Raw genomic sequence first — 21322 nt, 5'->3', positions numbered from 1 at the left:
TTTATTTGGCAATCAGTTACTGATTGCCAAATATAATGCATGAAATATTTATTTAAAAACATATTGATATTCTTGTAGTTGTAACAAGTTCGGGGCGAATAATCTTGCCGCGGAAAGTGTATTTACATTGAGCATGTGACAATGTGACAAGGCCTATATGCTATATCCCTTGAGCTGTTTGTTCATGTGGGGACCTGCCGGTGGATCGGAAAAAAAAAAGTTACGTAACTCGGGAAGCCTTCTTTTCACAGACGAAAGAGCCAAACTCCCGATCGAACATCTTCGTTTTTTTTTTTTGTTCATTGTAAATAAATATGGCGGTGTTGATAAAAGGAAATACCATAAACAAGGCAACGGTATTTATTTGTACGCCGCCATATTTTTCGTTTGCAGTGTGTCCGTGAATGTTTATTTTGGACAACTCATGATAACTATGGTCAATTAGGTTAGGTTAGCTACATTATAAATACTTTAAAACATTGTGGACGGTTGATTTGGTTAGGATAGCTACATTAAAGATACTGTGAAATCATGTTGAAATAAAGCTTAGTTTTTTATATTTAAATAACATAATGATTTGAATTAATCATTTAAAATATTTAAATAACATAATGATTTGCTAATTAATCATTTAAAATATTTAAATAATGCAGATGCATCTTGGATACACAATTTTTATATCAATGGGAGTTGTAATATTTTATTTATCATATTCGACGCAAAAAATTATAAAATTATGAAACTCAAACTGACTCGACCTCTTCAAACATTTTGTGACTCGAACTCGACTCGACTCGAAATATGAATTGCTAAACTCGGCTCGACTCGACTCGAAGCCAAAAAACTTCAACTCGTCCATCTCTAAGATCAACCAATTGTATATCAGAAGTTTTGATTTGGTTCAAAAATATTTTTAATGATGCTTCTCAAGAATCTTTGACGGTGAAGTGGCTTGGAGTTTTCCGACATTTTTTTCCCCAATGTTATAATCACTTGCTTGCTTAAGGAGGATTAGGCCTTGCTCTTGAATTTTTCCATCTTTTTGCTATAATTCTAATTTTGTACTACAGTAGAACCCCTGTCATACACTTTTCAACGGAGGGCACAAAAATGGTGTATGATGCGGGAAAGTGTATGAAAAGGGAATGGCAATAATAATTTTTTTTTTCAATCTAGCATACAAGCACAATGTCAGATTAAACTTAAATACATAATGTGTAAATAATTGCATTATATGAAAGATATGAATTCATAATTATATATACATATAATAAAACCACCAGAAATGTAAAATACAGTCCATAATCAAGTAAAGCTGACATGAGAAACAGTGGCCTTACAAAATGTTATGAAGTCCTTTCTTGGAGGGCAGGAAAAGTCACCAAGCCTAAATTAGAAATTAAAAAAATTAGGCTATTGTAAAAAGAAAATCAGAAATTTATGCTTGTTTGTTTCTTTTTACAAACAACTTTATGCAACAGAACAATTTTCAATAATATTTTTAACTTGAGAAACGTAAAATACAAAACACTCCGATCGTAAGAAAACAATAACAAACGGGTATATTCAGTTCAAAGATTAATGAATGCACAAAATATGAGATCCGTGCCTTGGTAAAGCGCGTGCACCATTTTCATAATCATTGCTAGTTTGCGCCACTAGTCTCGCTTGGTGCTGGCCATAGATGCTACTAGCGAAGTGTACAGTCTTCCTGATACTATCAATTTCTATGGTGGGATAAAGTTATTTTCTTACGTTTGCAAATGTAAACAATGAACATTTTTCAAAATAAAAGCATTAAAACGTAGTTTATCAGGAGGAATATAACAAAAAAATTTGTGAATTTTGGGCTTTTACGCTTTGTAAAAACGTATGAAACGGGAAATGAATGATTTTATAAGTGTATGTTCCGGGAAAGTAAACCATTGTAAACATAGTACTTTCGGCGGGACCAAAATTAATCGGCGTATGACACGGAAACGTATCATCGAGGTTCTACTGTATTTAACTCTATTTTTGACATGTCATGGCAAAAATTATCTCCCCCAGACCTTCTTTACCTTGTTGCAACCACATATTTACTAACAGGCTGTTGTCTGTAAGCGCGGCGAGGAAATAACTTATTATTTCTCGCGGGCGACTTTAACTATCATGATAATCACACTATTTCGCAAGTGTTGACTTCAACAAGTAGCCAAAGTTAAGTCCTATGCCATGTAAAACCAAGAAAAATTAGCACGAAAGCATTATTGCAAGCTCTGTCAAAGTATTTGAAATTGCAAGATGGCGAGGCCTAATCCTCAAAAACATTAGGTTTTGTTAACAGTGAGCTCATTAGAGAAGAAAAAAAATATGAATCGGGAATGCTATTGGCAAGGAAATAGGCCATGGTCCATACAGTAAAATTTTGTTAAGTGTCTTAAGTAAGCCTTCGCGAATATCAGTTTTTTTAGTTTGAATTGAATACGAATGTGACTATCAAATTATTCTCGAATATGAAAATTGAATTTAAGTAGTAAGAATTAAAATCCCACTAAAAAAATTTTTTCACGTATTATACAAATGCATATTTGAAAGAAAAAGTAAATGTGTAGTGTAGTGGCTTGTGGGAAATTAGATCAATAAAACTAAAGTGAAAGGTTGGTTAGGTTACGTTAGCTACAATTACTATAGGTAAAATTTTGTTGAAATATTCAAATTTTGAAAGGAAATAAAAATAATTATTTTTTCATAGTAATTAAAATGTAATCTGCAAAAAAAAATATTTTAATAAACAATGCAAAGCGAATATTTAAGACAATTGCAGTAGGTGTGAAAAACTTCAAGAGAATGGGTTAAAAGAATGTACAGTGAGCAGTTTTAATGTGTATTTAAATATCATACAAAAAAAATATTTAAAACTTGTTTGTTTGAATTTTTACCTATGTGAAAATAAATCATAATTTATATGAACATATTTTAAATTTTATTGAAATTTTTTTTTTACTTGTTTTAACTAAAGTATAAGAACACAGTACCTGCTTAGAATGTTCCTCTCTTTTTCTGTCCAGTTTAGTGTGCTTGGTAAAGCAGGTGTTGTTTTTTTCCACGTCTTAGTGTTACCTTTTTTTTTGGGCCACGGGAAGAGAAGATAATTGTTCGAGATGTCACTGCGCTAGGTGTGTGTGTGGGCCTGTATCTGGTCGTCGTTCACTGTGTATTATCCACCAGAAAAACATAATAGGTTGTTGGGCTTTAGGAGTCTTTGCTGTGAGAGTGCTACCAGATGTTTTCCACAAGATCTGTACAAGTTTTTTTTCTTCGCCGCAATGTTCTGAATGGAACTAATCACACAGCTGGCATACCGTGTTTCTAACCTCTGATTTGAAAACTGTCGACCTTAACACCCGCGCATTGTTTTTATTCGATATGACACATATTTATCCTTATCAGTATGCAGTCAGTTCTAATCTATTTTTAACTACCTGCCGGACTCTTCTCCATGAAATACTTTAGCAATAATGTGGGTTTTAGTAATGGTTCTGAATTACCGTGTTAAATCTGGTTTTCTATATTAGTCTTCTCAAAATTCACTTGGCCAGATGTAGCAACAAACTCAGCGTAAATGAACCTAAAACATTACGTAAATCCTTTGGAAATTTTGTTCCTGCCCTATGAGAAAATAATCTATGATACCGAAATATTTCCAGATTTCCCAGTACAGTAGAATCCCGCCGATGCGACCCCCCTCTGATGCGTCCATTCCGTTCATACGACCGTTTTTTGAGAAACCGTGAAAAATTTGAGCAGAGAAAGTCGAAAATTTGAGTAAAATCGGCTGAAAAACAAGTCTGTTACACTTTGTTGGGCGCTATGTGTTCACGTTTATCTTGGCGAGCGCTGTACTGTAAGCAGGCAGGCATACAAAAGACTGCTAAAAATAGATACCACCCCTCTAGACTGTCCACGCTAGCCAATACCGGTAATCTGCGCGCATCACCTGATAGCATCTACGTGCGCGTCTATTGCCGTCCCGGTCCCGTGCCTTTGTCTTGCAACTGGTTAGTGTGATCTTGCCAGCTGCATCTCAGGTGTCACTGGCCACACAAAGCTGTGTTCACTGTGTTAACGACGTCGCCAGGTGTTTGGTTCTCGGCTATTTTTCTATAACATCGCTGACTTCGCACATGCGCAGATAAACAAAAAAAAATGTGTGGAATTATTCTATACACCTCGGACTCGCATACCCCGAACAGTGGGTTCCGATAAATACTCGCGCTATGTTCGGCTATGCTAGCCGGCTGGTGGTTATTTTCATTCAAAATGTGGCGAAGGAACTTGTGTGGATCAGGTAGAAAACATTCGGCTATAAACGAATGATATAAGAACAATGCTATCCTGAAATGCTGTGACATGTTTTTGGAGTAGATAATCACAGCGACCGACCGACAGGATGGGCTCCCGCCCTTGCCGTCAGCGATGTTTATTTTGACAGCTCAAGAAATTATCTTTTCCACGTCCCTTCACACAGCGTAAAAAAAAACACGTTGGAATGCAGATGGAAAAGTAACTGTGCAGTAAAATAAATATATTTACTGCCCTGCTAAATTTTTCTATTCAATAGAATTCGAGGTATTAGTGATTTTTCAGCAGAAACTGCTGTGTGACTAATAAACAAATTGTATCATAATAACTTATAAAGTATTTATTAACGGCGAAGGACAGTCGTATAAGCCCATAAAAATATTTATTTTACCGAGAATGGACTATACAACCTGGATTTGTCGCACACAGTGTGCGAGGGGAGGAGGATGCTGACAGTTTCTCACGCAGAAGGTTGAAATAAGGGAAGGAATGTGTTGAAATGTTAGTTGGAAAAGGAGGGGAGGGTGTTTTTACATGGTTTGTGCCTCTGGGAGGGATGAGCCTTGAAGAATTAGCAGGGTATGGGAGAGGTAAGCGTCACGTCACGTATGACGTCAAGCCGCCGCTACCGCCAGCCTGGCTGGACGAGATTCTTACGCTCTCGCAGAAGCTACCACAGCGGCTTTTCATGCGGGCGGGTTAAGATAACATGACAGCTGAGACGGCTTTTCGTGCGATAGTGGACGCGCCGAGCTCGGCTAGACACTGCCCGAGCGGCATTCATGTGTATGTATCCGACGATGCGGTGACACCCCGAATTCTCTATTGCGACCATTCCGTTTATAAGTCCGTTTTTCTGGAAACCGTGAGGGGTCGCATCAGTGGGATTCTACTGTATTTGTAAAGGACCGAATTTTTTTTTTTCAAAGTTTTAGTATTTTCAATCGAATCGATTACGAGTAATAAACTATTCTTTTGATATTTGAAAACTCATATTCACACAGGCCTAGTCTTAAGGTACTTAGATATTTTAACTTATTTACAGGAAAACTTTTTAAAAGGGTTAAATTGTGTGTATTTATAGGTCCATTGCTAAATTTTTAAAAAAAATTTTATGCATGAAATTTTCTTTATTTGGGATTTTCTGAATAGTGGTTTGTCTGTAGTTCATAACCATTCCAGCATTTGCCTGAAGTAATTTGGGAACCATAGAAGATAAGAATTAAAACTGGGGACCTTGGGGTTGCAATTCAAGTGTTGCACCAAGACCTGCTGTAAGAAGGAAAACAAATTAAAAACTGTCAAATGCTTAAAGAGGAGAAGCAAAAAAACTGTGGGATTGTGAAACTTAGGACCTGGACAGTTACACAATGAAGGCTGAACTTGCATACCCTTAGTAATAGTATTTGTAAAATTTAACTGTAGATACACAGTCAGCACAATTATAAATAAAACTTAATTAATTGTAGCTAATTTGATGTGAAAATGTTTGCAATAACTAGCATTAAGATGATAACATAATTTTGATACTTAATACAATAAAAACTAAAAAGTCTTAATTCCGGCATGTTTTGGACTACCACCATGCTGTAGTTGTTATTTTGCCAGATTATTAGGGCTGTGCGAATGTGACTTTTTCAATGCAAATCAAATGTGAATCAAATAATTGCAAATATTTGCGAATAGCGAATAGTTTGCGAATATTTTCTAATTAAGTTCTAAGTATAAATCTGAATAATTACAGTAAAAATTTGGCATATTATAAATTGTTGTTTAAAAGAGTAATGTTCTTTAGCTTTAAATACATTTTTATTCCTCAAGTAACATGTACATTTTTATGTCTCTTCTAATGGTTTAGTAATGAAACACAATCAGTGGTATAGAAATGTCTTCATCAAAAGCCAAGCCTACACCATGCCATCAACATTACGTAAATTGCAGTGCAAAAAGACCAATTCCTTAACATGTTCTGGATCCAGGCATTGCCTCTTGGAAGTGACAATGTTCCCAGAAGCAGAAAAAACAACGTTCTGAACTTCACTTCTTATTCTGAAAATTAAAAACGGCAAAAAAAGTTTATGAAAGTAAACAGATCTTCGATGTATCAGTTTTATTTTCCGCAGTAAATAGTCAAGCGATTACCAATCAATATATCGAAGAGTTGTTTATTACAACTGCTCGTAAGCATAAGCATGGTCAATATTCCATTCTCAGTCTTTCGGAATCAAACGTGTTAAGGCAAAATAATTTTTAATGAATTTTGTTTATCGTGTCTTTTTAATTTTATCTAATTATTTATGTAACATTTTCGGTAGTTTAAAAGGTGATTGCGCTGGAGCAATTCTATAACCTGTCCCACTCTTAGATTGCAGTACACGGCTTATGGTGCGCGCTGTTGCCAAATCTCTAACACATTACGAATTTCAGGAGATGTGTGTCTTTGTAATTTGGATGGAACAAGAAGCATTTTAAGAAATCATATTGTAATTTATAATATTTTATACTATTACACAAATAAATTTGTAATAATGCCACTTTTATGTAAATTTCAAATAAAAACTACCTATTGTAGACGAAAATTTCTTATAGTTTTCTTTTATGTTCTAAAAATCCCATATATATATATATATATATATATATATATATATATATATATATATATATATATATATATATATATATATATATATATATATATATATATATATATATATATATATATATATATATATATATATATATAAATCACATTTTCATGGGCGCGATAAATGCCGTATTTTTGGACAAGTCATGTCCAAAATGATAAATAAAATACGGCAATGGAAATTCTCGGTCGAGTAAGTTATGGGAATAATCCGTACAATTGGGTCGAAATGGGGAAGATTTTTTGAAAAACAGAAAAATCGCAACAACTCCCATAGTATGAATAATATCGCATCCATTTTAACGTATGATAACTCGGAGTACCTAATGCCAAAAAATTTTTTCAAAATAAATTTTTGATACGACCAGCTATAACTGCATGGGTTCAAAAAATATTTTCACTGGACAAAAAAAAACGTAACTGCCTTAGTAGACATTTTATCAAATCTGTTTAAATTGTTTGTAAATATCATAATTATTTTCCAAAACTTTGTCTAAAACAATGTTTGATAAGATGCTTGGTGTTGAAAAGGATATAAAAATAATTCAAAATTTTGTACCATGATTGCTATTAAATTCCTTCGTATTTATTTCATACATTTTACATATTATGTTCAAGATTCGATTAAAATATTTTTGTAACAATCATTACTGCAAGGGGAAGAAGAAAATATGGGTGTAAGTATATAAAAATCCCTTTTTGTTCTAATGTAAAGAAATATAATCATCAAAATCTTCCTGCGCCTTTAGGCTGTGCCGATAAGGAATTTTTTTTTAACTTTAACTTACAATAAGAATCTGTTCGCACACATTTCATTCATGGGAATTTATACGATAAATGTAACGTTAACTTGATTAAGAAATTAATAACATCACATACCTTTTTATCACTATCGCTACCGCTGACCAATGTTGATACCCCATCCATAAGAGTAGCACAGAGCTGACCAGAAGAATGGTAAGCTTTCTTAATAATTGCATTGCACACACTCATATTTTTTTGAAAAATACTCAAATACATTCAACACAATCTTGCGCTCCCTCCCGCGTAGCCTACCGATATAATTTATTTTCGGTGTTCTATCTTCCATATTTTATATGTACGTAATAATAATAATAATAAATGTAGAAAATAATATCACGTATGTTAATATATAATTTGTCAAAATTATAACTGTAACAAGTCACTGGACACAACGCGTTGCTTCGTCGCGAGACGCAATACTAACTGGCAGGCTGGTTTTCAGAAATGCGTGTCTAAGGACAGAACCCCACTTATCTAAACACACGACCCTGTTTCCTCTTATGACGGCAGCTTGTGAAAGAATCCTCTATTGCAGCGCGCTCTTGTACTGATAAGACACATCTTTAACAGATATGTCCACGGAAACTGTAGAAGCAATTGAGATGGAGCTGCTTTTAAAAACTAATTCAATTCATTGTGAACATTTTTCACGCTTGGTCTGCCATCTATCTTAAATAGAAAAAAAGTTTTCCGCTGGTCAACTTTTTGATGTGTCAGTTTGTGAGAAAATGCATTTCAATATATTAAAAAAATTATTTAAGTGAAACCTGTACAGTTTTTGTCTTAACATTTGTTCGGTGGCGTCCTAAGGCATTAATTTATTATTAAAAAAAATCTGAATGAAATACACATGTAGGTTATTTTTTTTTTATGTGAAACATCTCGGAATACTTCAAAACAGTTCGCAGTGAACAATTTATGTTTTTTAATTTTTTCAGACACTTAAAATATTGTTAAGTATTCAAAATAAGCATTGCCTGGTGCGTATTTCAATGCTATACAATATGAAAAAAAGCTTGGTCCAAAAATTAAAATTTTAGTTTCGTTTGATGTTTGGCAACAACTCAGGAAGAAACAAGGACAGCGCTAACGGCAATCGGCGTGTGTTAGAGAGAGAGAGAATGCGCCCATTTACTTCCACACTGCAATCTAAGAGTGGGATGCTCTATAGCAACACAATTCTCTGGCCATGGGGTGCTCTGCTGGCCATAACCACAAATGGACACGTTTTCTTTTTTGCTGTAGCCATGATAGCAGCTGTGTTTACTTTTCTATCGTTAAAAAATATTCTCTAGATTTGTATTAGTAAAATTAATAGAATGGTGATCAAAGAGTATATGTGCATTAGTTTTTAAAGGTTATTATTGAAAGCTGATGCGCTGGCATTGTTTAAAATAGTTTTACACTTTTATATGGCACATGGCTCGCCCAAAAATTGTGCTAAGGACAACTGGATATAATAAATTAATTATGCTACACATCACGTAAAGTTTGTATTTAAATCGTAAGCATTTATGATAATTTTCACGCTACATTGTCTTTAACTGTTCTCAGCATGCCCATTTACTTAACCTAAAATTTGATGTAAGTAAAGGTCAGCTTACAGTTTTTTTTTCTTCCATTAAGTCTCTCGGGAAAATGATTTCTCGAGGTTCGACACATTATTGTATCACACGTTTTGTCAAACAAAAGTAACATTTTAATACATTCGAAAACTTTCGAATATTTGAAATTTTCAAATACCTAATTTGGTTTCAAATGTGAATCGAATTAAATATTTGATTTGCACGAATATTTGCAATTTCGAATATTTGCACACCCCTACAGTTTATCGAGGTTATTATATAGCCAAGTGTTAAAATGTGTATGAAATGTAACCTTTTAGAAAACAGGAACACTGTATTGAAATGAAAACCGACAGTAAGGTTAAACCCTGAGCGACCTAGAAGTGCCACCAGTGAGTTAATGCAACCTGGTGGCCAAGGGCAACACCTGGAATCCATTTGAAAAAAATCTGGAACAGGACTGGCTCGATTGAGGCAGGATTACAGTTTTTGCCAAGCATTAGAACTCTGGTACTCTTTTCAGTGCAATATCCTCAATCCTATATATGTTCAATACTTGATACTAGTAATATATCAGTTCTCCTTTTTTCTAGTTCTCACTTTGGTTCCAGTTCTTAAAAAAAAATCAATTTTTGGTTCTAGGTCAAACTTCACACAATATCCCATCACACCAAGACGGCATGCTTATCTGTTCAATATGACTTATCAGTGCCCCACTTCACTATAATATGACCATAAACAAGTTACTTAGCGCTAGGGCTTTTCTGATACTTATATAGGTATTGGATATCAGCCAATATTCAGCTCTCTGCTGATATGAACATTTTGGAGATATCGGGATATGTTCATAACTGTGCTTACTTTTTAAATACTTGTTATGTTATTTTTTATAATTTCAATATTTTTTTCTTTTTATTTGAATTATTTTAACTACGTTCTGCTAGACCAGGGGTAAAGGAAGGAAAGCGGAGACTGCAGACTGCCACTGGCATGTTTCAAAGATTTACCAATCTTTACTTCTAAGTGTTACACACGGGGTGTTGATAGTATCTTGTCATTGGCTTAGTGGTAAGTTAGAAACATGTGTACATGGTTCGCTTGCAATATATGTCCCCTATAACTGTAGTGGTTTGCGGGAAGTCTGTATTTTCACCAGGTGGTAGCAGGATTTTATTTACGATTCTCATTGCTGGTTAAATTGGTGAGAACCTGTGGAACTAATGCTCAAGAACCAGGAACCAAAAATCACTTTTTGAATCTTTCGGTAAAAACAAATATAATTGTTTGTTATTCATTGTTATTATTAAGAATTATTAATGTTCCTGAATAAAATAAATAAAATAAAATAATTAATCAGTAATATATAAATATGTACAGATTATTTACACAAACATGATGCATACAAAAAAAAACCTCAACAAAACAAATACTAGCCTTTAAGGTTCAAAAAAAGGACAGTAATTTTTATTGGGAAAAACTAGAATGCTTCTTATTATTATTATTATTATTAATTAATTAATTAATTAATTAGGGATCCTTAATTTCTTGTTGACAAAAAGTCCAGCTGTACTGAACAACCATTCAGACTTAACAGTAGCTGATGGAACACTCATGATTTCTTGCTAGCTGCCAAAGACATAGGCAACGATTCTTCCAATTCAACCTAAGTATCTGTAGGTTAGTGAATAAACAATTTTCTTATCGGTATTAAGTATACCTGTGTGATACCCTTATTTTTCTCTTTCAGTTTTCTTTAGGCCGGTGTGAATATTTGAATTTTTTAATATCAAAATTAATAGTTTATTATTTGTATTCAATTTTGAATATTAACACTTCGAAAAATGAATATTCAGTCATTTACGAATACGGATGTGCGAGTTCTCGAAAGTCTGGAAATATTGGGATCACAGAACATTTTCTCATCAGGCAGGGACAACATTTCAACAGGAATGTTGTAATTTTAAGATTTATTTATGTGGAGTTTTTTTGCTATATCTGGCTACATAAATTTTTAGAAGACTACTATAAAAAGCTGATTTAACAAAGTAATTCGGAACCATTACTAAGAACCACATTATCAGCTAGAGTATTTTAGGCAGAAGAGGGTCTGGCAGGTCGTTAAAAATATATTAGAATACACAGCATACTGATAAGGATAAATACGTATCATATTGGTAGAAATCAAAATGCTGCACATGTTTTAAAGTTGGAGAGTTTTAAGACCAGAGAGGATAAACACGGCATGCCAGCTCTGGGTTTAGTTTCGTTCAGAACGGGGTGCCGAAGAGAAAAAAACCTGTATAGATCTCATTGAAAATATCTGGTAGCACACACACAGCAAAGACTTGTAAAGGCTAACAACCAACTACAACATTTTTCTGTTAGATAATACACAGTGAAGTATGGACCCAGATACATTCCCACACTCACCCTCCTAGCGTAGTGACAGACTCATGGCAAAAAAAAGGTTACACTAGGAGTGGGGGGGGGGGGGGAACTTCGCTTTTTTTTACCAAGCACATATACAATGGACAGAAAAAGAGAGAAACATAGTAAGCAGTTGCTGTGATCCTACACTTTAGTTAAAACAAGCCAGAAAAAATAATCCATAAATGTTAATATAAACAATGATTTATTTTCACTAAGTGGATAATTCAAACACAGTTTTTTCTTCATTCTGTCTCTCTCTCTCTCTTTCTCTCTCTCTTTCTCTCTCTCTTTCTCTCTCTTTCTCTTTCTCTCTCTCTTTCTCTCTTTCTTTCTCTCTTTCTCTCTCTTCCTCTTTCTCTCTCTCTCTCTCTCTCTCCCCCTTCCTCCCTCCTCCCCCCTCCCCCCTTCCACTACATCATATTTAACTATAGATAAAAAACTGCTCGCTGTACATTCTTTTTAAACCCGTCATCATGAAGTTTCTTTACATATACTTCAATTGCCTCTAATATTAGCTTTGCACTGTTTATTAAAAAAAAAAATTTTGTAGATCCTATTTTGATTACCATGAAAAATATTTTTTCTTTTCGTAATTTGAATATTTAAACAATATTTTACCTATATTAATTATTAATTGTTGCTGACTTTTCCAAACTAACCTTTCACTTTAGTATTATTTATATAATTTCCACAAGCCGCTACTACATCATACATTCACTTTTTCTTTCATTATGTATTTGTTACAAGTGAAAAAAAAATTTAGTGGGATTCTATTTCTTACTATTCGAATTTTATATTCGTATTCATATTCGATTCAAACTAAAAAATATTTACAAACTATTACACATAAATTTTATTTACACAAAAAAAAATTAATGTTTCAAAATAAAATTGGTTGTCTGTAAAGTCGGTTTACGGACGATAGTTTAATGTGACGTCATAACAAAACATTGATGAAATGATTGTATACTTTTATGAATAAAATTGAATCATTTTTATTTTAATAATAAAAGAATAAATACTTGAAATTATACTAGTAATCAGATTTTTAAAATGCAAGAATAATTAACCTTTATTGCCGAAATTGTTGTTGTAATAAGCAATGAAAACCACATTAACTTTTCACTTCACTTTATAAACAGTCAACGAAACAGTTCACGTTTAGATGACTTGTAATTAATTGTAAAATGGGGGGTTTAGCTTTAAAGTTTAAATATAATTATGAACAAGTTTTCAAATAAATAAACTGTATTCAAATATCTAACATAACCTATTATTACTGCACTCGCCGACAGATTCTACTTTTTTTAATAATAAAATAATAAATACTTGAAATTATACTAGTAATCACATTTTTAAAATGCAAGAATAATTAACCTTTATTGCCGAAATTGTTGTTGTAATAAGCAATGAAAACCACAAAAACTTTTCACTTCACTTTCACTTTATAACCAGTCGACAAAACAGTTCACGTGTAGATGTAAGTTGTGTGCTGCCGTGTATTTATTCTCCTCGGATGCATAGGCCAATCGAGTGGAAGAGAGATAGATGCGGCGCAAGCGTACAATTTGCGTAACGGGACACAGCGTAATGGAACAATGTGCATAACGGGACACTTTTTCGTGCGTGCAGCCGGTGTTCATCGATTTATTAGACTTTGTCACGTCCAAAAATTGATATTCGCACAGACCTAGTTTTTGTTCCTTTTAAAATACTTGCCCTGAAACATCTATGAAAATCTATAACAAAAGTTGTGATAGCAATAATTAAAATAACATATTTGTGTGTGCATTGAAGGCCTTTTGTATATTGTCACATCGATAATTATGAACAATTAATATAGTTATAGGTGGACTGTTGACAAATTTCTCTGGGTTCACCCATTTCATCCCATTCCTTCATTGTATTTATGTGGGTTGACTAATTTTGATGAGACATTTGTGGTTGTAAATCTTGTATCTAATTTGCTGATTGTTTAATTGTTTGCTTCAGGAGAAGTTGGTGTCGATCATTTTTGGAATTTTGCGTCAGAAGCATTTCCACTTTGTTGATACCTACAAGGAAGAAGCATTCACAACGATAAAAGCAATTGTGAAGCAGGTAAGGTGTTACACCAGTGCAAATATAATTTTAGTTTTTATCTAATCAAATATGAATACCAAATTATTCTCAAATTCAAATATTGAATTCAAATGTTAAGAATGAGAATTACAATTCCACTAAAAAAAATTTTTTACATCACAGAACAAATACATAGGAAAAGAAAAAGTAAATGTTTAGTGTAATGGCTTCTGGGAAACTAGACAATGATATTAACGTGAATGGTTTGTTAGGATAATTCAGCTACAATAATTATTTTTAAAATGTTTGTTAAAATAGGTAAATGATGTAAGGAAAAATTTTTTAATTATGCAGCTAATTTAACTTAACCTGGTTCCTATTTGCCTTACTTTCCAGAATTTGCTACAACCTGCTACTCTACATAGTGATCCAGAACATTTTCGTGAATTGCAAATTACAGTGATATCCAATGCAATCTATTTTTCAGGGAATACATTAGTATTTTTTTTAATGCTATATTACCAAACTGTATTTAAATGTGCTCATATTTGCATATTGAAACCCTAGTTATTCATGAGTTTTCATTGTTAATGGCAGCAAGGTGAACCGATTTTAGTTCAGTAATATTATAACACTATCTGCTGATTTCTGTTGGATTTCGCTCTTCTCTCAGTGAAATTAAACAAGGTTATATTTATTTCTTATTTCTACCACTTTATTCACCTCCTACATTTTGCACTGTTCTTATTTACACACCACACACATGTCCATTTCACTTGTTCCTTTTTGTCGTTTTTTTTCCCCCCTTACCACCACAACATACCAAAACTTCCCAGAGAGAAACAAAACAATTGTTAAATTTAACTATTTAACATTCTCCCCATAAATTTAACTTGCAACAATGTAAGCAAACATTAGACATCAAATTTAGCCATGAATTTTTCTACCAGACTTCTATAACAACCTACTGTCACAGCTTTGGTAAATACATCGGCCAATTGACGTTCAGTAGGACAGTACACCAAGTTAATGCCCTCCTCAATTACACGTTCACAAATGAACTTAAATCTGACATCAATATGTTTAGATCTTTTGAAAACACTGTCATTCTTAATCATCCTTATTGTACTCTGATTATCAACATTCAAATTCACTGGTATTACCTCATCAATCAGCTCCTTATACAGAGATTTCACAAACAACACTTCCTTAACACAGTCACTTGCTGCAATAAACTCACTCTCTGCTGTACTCAGTGATATAACAGGTTGGCGTTTTGTGGACCATGAAATTGGGCCTCCTGCATACATGATGATGTGTCCTGACGTGCTTCTTCTGGATATGTCACTGGCATAATCTGCGTCACTGTAAGCTTCCATATATGTGTTGTTGTCCCGCGAGGAATACTGCAGCCCTAGATCTTGAGTACCTTGTAAATATCTAAAAATTCTTTTGACACTTTGAACATCTTCCATTGTTGGGTTATTGCTTTTCCTTGAGGCCATATTTAGAGGATAGGTTATGTCTGGCCTTGTTCTGTTAGACAAGTAGAGCAGACTTCCAATTGCTTCTCTATATGGGAACTTCACACTCCCATTTAGATTATCTTCGAGGAATTCACTCATTGGAACAGCAGGTGTTTTCACAGGTTTTGAGCTGTCCATATTAAATTGTTTTAGTACCTTGGCAATGTAAGATCTTTGATGAAGACTAATGGATTCACTTGTAATTACAATTTCTATGCCAATGAATGTTTCAGGGCTGTCAGTTATTTTAACCTCAAATTCAGTCTGGAGCTTGGTTAGAATTTCATTTATTTGAGTTTTATTTTTTGAGATCACTAGTCCATCATCAACCCAAATTGCTACAACCAAATTGGCTTCACTATTTTTAAATACAGATTTGTCAGTAGTAAGTTGTTGCATTCCTTGTTCCTTAAGGAAATCAACAAATCTTTTGTTCCAGGCACGAGGTGCTTGTTTGAGTCCATATAGGGCTTTTTTCAGTTTAACGACACTTCCAGTTTTACTTCCAAATCCTTCAGGCAATGACATGAATATTTCCTCTTCCAGGTCACCATAAAGGAAAGCAGTTTTTATATCAAACTGTTTAAAGGACATTTCTTTACTTTTCCCATAAGCAATGAGTAGCCTTAATGTGTTTACTGATACCACGGAGCTGAAAGTTTCATCATAATCATATCCTGCCTTTTGTTCACATCCTCTTACAACAAGCCTGGCTTTGTATCTATTGTCATCCTTGACACAAAACACCCATCTACTAGAGAGCAAGTTTTGCAGTTTCCCAACACAGCCTTCTGCCACAAATTCAAATGCTTCGTTTTTCTCCAGTGAAGATTTTTCTTACTGAATTGCAGCGATCCACTCTTCCTTATCCTCACCAGAAACCGCTTCTTGATAAGTGAGCATGACATATTCTTGCAAATATTGTGGCCTTGTCTTCTTCCGCCTTGCAAGTCCGTTTTCATCGTATCTGAGAGTTCCAGTAAGTTCCTGACTGGGACCACAAGATGCCTTGTCAATTTGATTTGGGGAAAATCCGTGAAAAGGTTCTTCGTTTTCTTCACAATTAGGACTATGGGTATCCACCACACTCTCACCAAGGGTAAGGGTTTCAAGTTCTCCTTCATAATCCTCAGAAAAATTCTCATTCAATTTGATTTTGTCATAAGAATTTTCTACAACAGTTACTGTAGAGCATTCATCAAAAATTACATCTCTCGAAATTTCAATTTGTCTCTTCTCCTCGTTCCACAGTCTATATCCAGTTGTTGAATATCCAATCATAACTAATGTGTTGCATCTCTCATCCAATTTCTTTACCTGTTTCACCTTCTTTGCATAGGCCTGTGCACCAAACAATCTCAAATTTGAAAGGTCAGGTTTTTTTCCAAACCACAATTCTGCAGGTGTTGACACAACGGTGACCGATGGGCTTCTGTTTAATACGTAGGTTGCAGTACGCAGAGCTTCTCCCCATAATTCTATCTTCATCCCAGAGTCAAACAGAAAAGCTCTAGTTTTCTCCATTAGCGTTCTATTTAGTCTCTCAGCTTTTCCGTTAAGCTGTGGAGTTGCCACAGGAGCATAGTCCATCATAATCCCCTTCTCCTGACACCAGTCGTTGAAATCTCCAGAATTATACTCACCACCCCTATCACATCTGATTTTGTGAACCTTGAGGTTCCATTTAGACTCAGCTTGGGCAACATAGGCACGCGTGGCTTCAAAAACATCAGATTTATTTTTTATCAAAGTCACTATAGAAAAATGTGTATAGTCATCCAAATATGTAATAAAATATTTGAATCCATCCCATGTGGTGTCTAGAGGTCCACACACATCTGTATGTATTACCTCCAGTGGTCTTGTTGCACAGTCTCTTTCTTTTCCAAAGGGTTTTCTTGTTTGTTTTGACCTCAAACATGTCACACACAGAGTTTCCCTAGCACAAAAGTTCAGATGTTCTAATCCAGTTGACATCTCAGTCAGTTTCTTCATGCTTTCAAAATTCAGGTGTCCAAGCTTTTTATGCCATTCATTTATGTCGTCAGTTTGTTTACATTCTGATAAAAGAGTGTTTTCACAGCCAGTCATTTTTACACTATACAGCCCAACACTATCCTTGTAACCTATGATCTTAGTTCCTCTCTTGGATATTTCTACTCTATCCTCAGTAAACTTTACAACACCTCCATTTTCAGTAATTTTGTTCACTGACATCAAGTTCTTTGTCAACCCAGGCACATACAACACATCCTTCAACAGACACTCCTGATACTCTATGTCACCTTTAATCTCTGCTTTCAGATTTTCATTTATTTTGGATGTCACAATTTCAGAGCTAATATCACTGGTATTAAACAACGAACAGCTGGTATTAATCATGTGTGAAGTACACCCCGAGTCCAATATCCATGCTCCCTCATGGTTTTTATTACTTGCTTCAGTTAAGAATGCAACTTTGTATCCATCTTGTTTCATCGGTTTATTTCTGTTCTTAAAGTAACAGTTCTGTTCAGTGTGATTTTCTTTTATACAAATTTTACACCCTTTTGGTTTTTGAACACAGTTTCTAGCAAAATGACCTCTATTATTACACCTATAACACACAATGTCCTTATCTACAGTCTTGAATGCAACATTGTCACATGCACTGGAGGGACACCGCTCATCTTCTGCTAACAACCTTGCAGTCAGGTTTGTGAGAGTCTTAGCACTCTTTGAAGTAGATTCCCAAGCAGTTAAAAAGTAATTAAATCGACCAGGTAATGACGATAGAATTTTTCCTATCATTGTCTCGTCATCAACTGTATGTCCTACACTTTTCAGTTTAACTGATATATTTTGAAGTTCTGAGAGGCCTGCCGCAACATTTTCAATTTTGTAATTGAAAAAACTTTGAAGCAACAAACTTTTATTTTGGCTACTGTCTCGTTCATAGATGGAGCACAGTTTCTCAAACATCTCTTTGGCGGTATCACAAGACATAATGAATTGGATATTCCCTTTGTCAATCGTTGTGATAATATATTTTTGAGCCTTAGCATGTTACGTTGTATGTTTTTTGCCCGGCTAAGCACACGGAGAAACGTAACAAAACAAAACAAACAATGTTCCTGAGGAATTTTTCATTACGATGGTTCTGCGTTATTTGGAAATAAAAGAGTTTATTAAATTATCTTTGTTTATTTCTTCAAAAAAATGTTTTTTCTCATCATTACATGGCCTCAATACACAATTTTACAAATGAATTTAGTTAGAAAAACTTCGTTACTTGCACAGTTTTTGTCTTTTCTTATACAAATTTTAACGATGTCTTTGAATTTAGATAGGATAAGGTCCAAATACATACCACAGCACCATACATCTTGCCGTTGATGGTCGAGGAGTCTTGTCACTCGCCAAAGAAAAAAAAAACTTAGTAATGTCCCTTGGTTAATTACATAACTCAAGGTACCGTCGATCGCGGACCGAAATCACACGAAGTCGGGCCGATGCCGACGCCTAGGGCCTAAATTTCTAGTGAATTTGTCCGAAAAAAATGAACTTAGGTTGAAAAATTACGGCCTGGCCCCAGTCCCTAGGCGTTAAATTATCTCTTAATAATTCTCCATTTGTCTTGCGACTTGCCGACGACGCGACCGAGTTTGGCGACGATCGAGCAACAAGTGACTTGGTCGACGAGATTACCTTCCCTTGTAAAGGTGAAAACAAGGGAGGCAACCCCGTGGGCCAACTGACCAATCAGCGCACATAATTCCAAAACATGACCATATAAGGAAATTCGTACGGGCACATCACTTGACGCCAGGGCTCGCCCTGATTGGCTGGCTAGTGGTAGCCTCCAGAGACCCTTCCAGACGGTCGCTACAGCTGTGCGTACAATGTGACGCGTAAATCCCAAACACGCATTTACAAAGTGAAAAATAACTTTCTGGCGCCAGAGTGTCGCGCCTGTCCGTTCTTCCTTCTGTACCTTCCAGACTATTCTCAAGATATTACACTAGCAATATCCAATAGAATTTAAAATTACCCAACAAATTCAAATACAATGTTCAAAATTTAGTAAACAAAGTTGAAATTCATACCATATTAGAAACTTTTGTTAAAAAATGATGTCCTGTAAAATTATAATCTATACTGCTTTAAACAAAACAATTACTGACATTAATTATCAAATGTCAAAATTATTTATTATGGACTGGAATTAACCCTCAAATTAATAATTAAGTATCTCAAGGAACTAAGTATTTTAAGGCTTTCCATGAAATTTAACCAAAGTAATTAATAACAATTCTTAACAACTATGAACTATCCTTATCTACATATTAAATAATTACTACCTTTCATATCAACATTATTCTTAATCAATATTCTTATGACCCAAAAAAATATATATGTATATAACAAATCCTCATTGTGCAATGCTACATAACCCCCCCCCCCCCCCTACTTTTTGATTGAATTTGTACAAAATTAAATCAAAAAGTACAAAAGTGTCAATTGAAACAAAAGAGATACCATAACAAATCAACAATGTGCAAACAATTGCAACAAATTGACCTGACCATGAGTATTGCAAGATCTTTTTAACACAATAACATACCATTACTTTTGATATTATTATAACTCCTTAAAACAAATTTACAAAATTATAACCCAAACATTGAAAAATTACATACACAAAATTATTTCAATTCTCCATACCAAATTAAAAAGTGACATCAATTTTTAACAAAAAACACAATTAACACTTGATTATAGAGCAAACATAACCTTCAACAGGTTATACTGACACTACAAAACATTTCATTGGAATTTCATGTTCATTTGTCATTTAAAAAATATGCAAAATATTCACTATAGTGAAGTGTCTTTAGTCCAACCTGATAAAATTCTTGATCACAATTTGTTTACAATATCAACATAAAAATACCTTACACAATAATCAACCTTGTACAGTTGATTGTCCATAATAATGTTTCATTGAATTATCCTAAAAAAGTACAAACACAACTGGCATTTTTTTTTTTTTTTTTTCCCCATTCATTCTTCTTATGTATTGCCCATTGCAATGTACCACCATCCAATTTAGTGATAAACAATCCTACCTGTTGCTCATCCGAACCACTAAAATAGCTAACTACTTTCTCACATTTGGTTACAAATTGTATCGGAGTGACCCCTCGGTCATCACCAAACAATTTAGGCACTGTCCCTTCAATAGTGTTCACTTCATCTACAGTCAAAACTGAACCTCCAATGCTACACTGTTCATCCCCTCTAATCTTACTCAGCCCTTCCTCGATTTCCTGTAAACATTCTCTACCCACATCATACCTAAAATTCTCCAACTGGCCACCCACCTTTGAACTTTCGGTTAACGTCCCTTCAACATTAGCTTCAAAATTCCCCTTAACTTCCTGAACCACTTTTAACTGTAAATCTGTGACATCATCTTGAATTTCGACAATTCTGTTTTGTACACCCTCACCATGTTGTACCAACTCTGAAATTTTTTTACTATGCTCCTGAACTGTTTTACCTGTTTGTATCAAATTTTCCTGAACTGGGCCCACTATTCCTTCACATGTTTTTAACCTAGACTGTGCCTCCTCCATCTGCACTTCACAATTATTTACTTTGCCGATACAAGATGAGATCTGTTCATTAAGATCATTCCTAAGTGCATCAAATCCTATCTCAACTGTCTTGGTTAGTTCTTGTCTTACTTGTACAATTTCCAGTGTAAAGGCATCTAATTTTTGTTCCATCATCTGTCTGAATTCAGTCTGACCCTGTAACATGTTATGCATCCCTTGTGACATGTTATGCATCATTATCATTAATTTTTCTAACATTTGATTAGACCTGTCTGACCCCCCCATAACCTCTACTGGACTACCATTTGCATGCTGTTCCATGTTTTCCGACTGCTCCCGTATCAATTC

The 21322-nt window shown here is 34.4% G+C and overlaps 1 protein-coding gene across 1 annotated transcript in view; it reads left to right on the top strand.

The window, feature by feature from the left end:
- Window positions 1-21322, top strand: part of LOC134531164 (vacuolar protein sorting-associated protein 54) — a 183988-nt gene that overhangs the window by 45338 nt on the left and 117328 nt on the right. The window contains exon 11 of the mRNA XM_063366788.1: window positions 13780-13887. Within this exon, the coding sequence (XP_063222858.1) occupies window positions 13780-13887 (108 nt within the window). The remainder of the gene's footprint in view (window positions 1-13779; window positions 13888-21322) is intronic.

The sequence above is a fragment of the Bacillus rossius genome, chromosome 3 (genome assembly GCF_032445375.1).
Source record: "Bacillus rossius redtenbacheri isolate Brsri chromosome 3, Brsri_v3, whole genome shotgun sequence".
Classification (NCBI taxonomy): domain Eukaryota; kingdom Metazoa; phylum Arthropoda; class Insecta; order Phasmatodea; family Bacillidae; genus Bacillus; species Bacillus rossius.
The sequence above is the reverse complement of the archived record's forward strand: the minus strand, read 5'-3'. Positions and strand labels throughout refer to the sequence as shown.